This window comes from Fibroporia radiculosa, assembly GCF_000313525.1.
Source record: "Fibroporia radiculosa TFFH 294 genomic supercontigs, scaffold5197, whole genome shotgun sequence".
NCBI lineage: Eukaryota > Fungi > Basidiomycota > Agaricomycetes > Polyporales > Fibroporiaceae > Fibroporia > Fibroporia radiculosa.
In genome coordinates, this window is record NW_012133420.1 from 1 (window position 1) to 3,596 (window position 3,596).

The 3,596-nt window shown below is 59.0% G+C and overlaps 2 protein-coding genes across 2 annotated transcripts; one reads left to right on the forward strand and one right to left on the reverse strand.

The window, feature by feature from the left end:
* Positions 1-29: 29 nt before the first annotated feature.
* On the reverse strand, positions 30-947 carry FIBRA_05817 (uncharacterized protein; the record flags this gene model as incomplete). Its single annotated transcript, XM_012327566.1, has 7 exons — positions 30-53; positions 109-114; positions 164-314; positions 391-450; positions 506-639; positions 697-737; positions 800-947. The coding sequence occupies 7 exons, from the start codon at positions 945-947 to the stop codon at positions 30-32; spliced, it is 564 nt and encodes a 187-aa protein (XP_012182956.1).
* A 1,255-nt stretch (positions 948-2,202) lies between these two features.
* Positions 2,203-3,583, forward strand: FIBRA_05818 (uncharacterized protein; the record flags this gene model as incomplete). Its single annotated transcript, XM_012327567.1, has 2 exons — positions 2,203-3,485; positions 3,556-3,583. 2 exons carry the CDS (start codon positions 2,203-2,205, stop codon positions 3,581-3,583), a joined length of 1,311 nt encoding a protein of 436 aa, XP_012182957.1.
* Between the last annotated feature and the right edge of the window lie 13 nt (positions 3,584-3,596).

The window sequence follows — 3,596 nt, forward strand, 5'->3', positions numbered from 1 at the left end:
GGGGGGGGGGGGGGGGGGGGGGGGCGTGGTCAGAGCTGCACGCGCCGGGGAATCTGCGGTGTGCCCACCAGAGTACACAAAGCCCCCGAGAGAGCCGCCGGACATGACAAGACCCTGGGCGTACGTGAGAATCTGCGGAAGGGCGGGGATTGCGCAAACAAACCATCGCGAGGGCCTTGTCGCGCTTGAAATGGTTTTGGACGATGACGGACGTTGGTAGATAGACGAGGCCTATACCCGAACCCATGCCGAGTCCTTGCGCCAGGAATACCTGGTAATAGTGGTACGGTTGGACGAGGGACAGCAGAAATAAGCTATGCCATCGTGGTGATAAGCGTTTGATGTGTGAGGAATCAGATGGGTGGCACAAAGACGCGCGGTGGAGCTCACCAGACTATGTAGATGACGGACCCGCCGACAACAACGTGTCTGAAATATCCCTTGTCCATCCTACGCCACAACGACTCAGCTACGAGCACAGTGGAGATGCCGAGAGATGATGTACAGGTCGCCGCCTACCGCTGCGAGTGCGAGGTCGAGAAAAAGCTGCACACTCCCGATCCAGCTGATCGCGGAATTGGACGAGTTTGAGAGGAAGCCCTGCACGTAGTACGTCTGCATGACTCCGAACGCGGACATCTGCGGCGCTGTAAGCGGTGTGTGTGTGTGCGTGGCGAACGGCGAGAGACGACGTACGAATCCGACTGTGCAGAATTGGATGAGCCAGGCGCCGAAGACTGGGGTGCACGGTAATTAGCTGGGCAGCGTCGTGGGATGGAGTCGACGAAGACGACCATACCTGTCGACCAGGCACGCCAGGAACCATACCTATGCTGTACCTTTGCGCCGTCGAGCCAGGGGGAGACGGTTCCTGCGGTGCTGCCTTCCTCAGAAGAGATTTCCGGTCTGCTAGCGGTCGCGGAGAGGGAATCGCGGGGGGTCTCCATCCTGAGAGAGGGATTGGCAGATGGACGGGCTTGACGCACTCATTTGTATGGTTCTGCCCTCGCAAATGCTGCGGGCCGAATGGAAGGCGTGCTGAATTGAACGAGCGAGATTGGCAGCTTGCCCGGGCTTTTGCAGATAGGGCTTTTTTGAGCTATCTGGAAGACTTGATATGGAACATGCTTACATGCCAGAGAGAGACGGAGGCACCATGTGGGGTCTGGCAGTGGTGAAGACACCGTAGCCGCTCAAAATCCGCGAGACAAAGGATTTCTGGAGCGCTGGGGGTTCTGGATCAGGACATCAACGTCTATAAACATGATGCTATCATGCGCACGCCGGTGACTAGACATCCTCGTGCCGAATTTGAACGCAGTCGAAATACATGATTCATTTGTCAGGCATCGAAGGTGGTTAATATTGTGATGAGTGTACGTACCGCGAGTCGAGCGGGCTGCCTGTGATGATGAGGCTGTGAGCCTCGCCCGTTCGAGTTGGATATTTGGGAGGAGCGACTGCCCCTTGTTGCCCGGTTGTCCGGAATGTGTGGCTTCCACCTGTTCCGTGGATTCTCCAGACGTCCGGCTGGGGAGCGCGCGTACACTAAGACGAGACGCTCATCCCCATTGTGCGTGGCATGTGTGCCGGGTGATGTGTTTGTGCGTCGGGTGGGTGCCGCAGAGGTCGCTGGAATGGAGACGAGAGCCAGCAGTGCGTGTGCTGGGGGAGGCTGCAGGGAAGGCCCGAACAAGGTGAGATCGAGTATAGGCGAGGGCGAGGGCGAGGACTCGGAGTGTCACGATCTGATCTGGGTCGTGTTTTGCCTGTGTGCCACCAAGCCAGATCGGACGCCGGGCGCTCGCTCTCGAACGACTGTGGTCTCCATTCCGAATAATCAGCGTGTGTACATCAGCCTACACGCCGCCGATGGGTGGGTGGGCATGAGCATCTGTCAGCCAGTGCACGTCGACAATGCCAAGTACGCTGGAGAGAAAGAGTTGAACACTCTGAGTGAACACTCGACGCAGACTGGGAGCAGTGAGAGACCGGGATAGCTCACCGGAATGGGAGCCCGTACGTGTCGGGGCCTGTTGGCGTGTCGTCGCTAAGCGAGAGGCACGCGAGAAGAACACCGTCGCCCTCCCAGTGCGCCCCTCCCACAGTCGCCCTCCTGCCCTCGCCCCGCTCTGCAGGCGAACCCCACACTCGTTTGCAGTCCCACTCTCATTTTCTGGCTCTGGCTGCGACATCACCGTCATGCACCCGCCCATCCGGGTCTCTCGCAGAAGAAAACACGCCCGCGTTCTGCAAGAACGAGACCCCTCGCTCATTAATCTCCCCGTCCCCCTCCCCTCCATCCCCATTCTCACCCCCCTGCTGTCCCCACTGATCGAAGGAGAATCAGAGCCTGAGCCTGAGCCTGAACCTTCCCCGTCTCCTTCCGAACAGCCCTCGTCGACCCAGCCATCGCCAACACAAGGCGAGAAAAGTCCAGCATCAAGTCCCGTTCAGGAATCGGACACTCCGACATATGACCCTCACCCAGCCACTACTGCCGCTCAATCGCCGCCCACGCCTGCTCCTTCAGCCTCCAGCGTGGGCCAATCTGGCTCGGAAAGTTCCTCCACCCCTAACGGATCTAACAACGGAGCGTCCAGCGGGAACGTTGCCCACGCTGGATCTGGCAGCAGCACAGGCTCAGCCGATGCGAACAGTGGCTCTGGTAGCAGCGACAGCGACAGCAGCAGCAATGGGTCCAGTCCCGGAAATGAAGGTGCGAACCAGCCCTCTAGCGGTGGCGCAAGCTCGTCCGACCCGTCCAACTCTGTCGATACGTCTTCATCTCCGGCCAACGTTCTCGGCAATGTTGCGTCAACATCCTCAACTCCTGCGGCCCAGGCCACCACGGCAGGATCCCCGTCCATGTCTGAGCCTGACGTCCCCAGCGATGGTGCAGCAGACAACACCTCTACTTCAGCCTGGGACGCTCTGTCTGAACCCGTAGCAAATGTATTTGGCGGGGTTGTCGTGCCCTCCGCAGGAACTTCTGGAGGGGCTGGCACCGTGGCCAACACCAATGCTGGGTCTTCAGCCGACGTCGCATCTCCCACTGGTGCTGCATATTCTCCTTTCGAAAGCGCTGGCTCGCCTTCAGCTTCTTCTGGCACAAATGGCGGCTCTGGCAGTAACAGTCCTTCATCTTCTTCGGGCTCGAGCGGTGCGTCCTCAAGCCTCGGTTCTCACGGCGGTCTCTCGAAAGGCGCCGTTGCAGCCATCGCCACGATCCTCACCATCCTTGTGTTGCTGCTTGCAGTCCTCTTCATCCGCCGACGTGCTCTCTCTCGACGTCTGGAGAGACGACGCACGTGGTTCTTTGGCGGCAAGAAGCATGTATATGGGAATGGTGGCATTAGTAGCTCGCGTTACTTCAAAGACAATCCCGATGTAAAGTCGGGGACCGTGTCTCAACGCAGCAGCTTTGGCAATGACACTGACCAGTGGGAGACGGTCGAATGGTCCGCGTCTAGCGCAAGTGATCGGTTCGTCACTCCCAATAGCACTCTTGCAATGCCATCTGTCGATCATTCAAACGAGTCCACACCGCCCCAGATGGAGCAGGTCTGGCCAAGTAACCTGAGCGGCTCCATCGC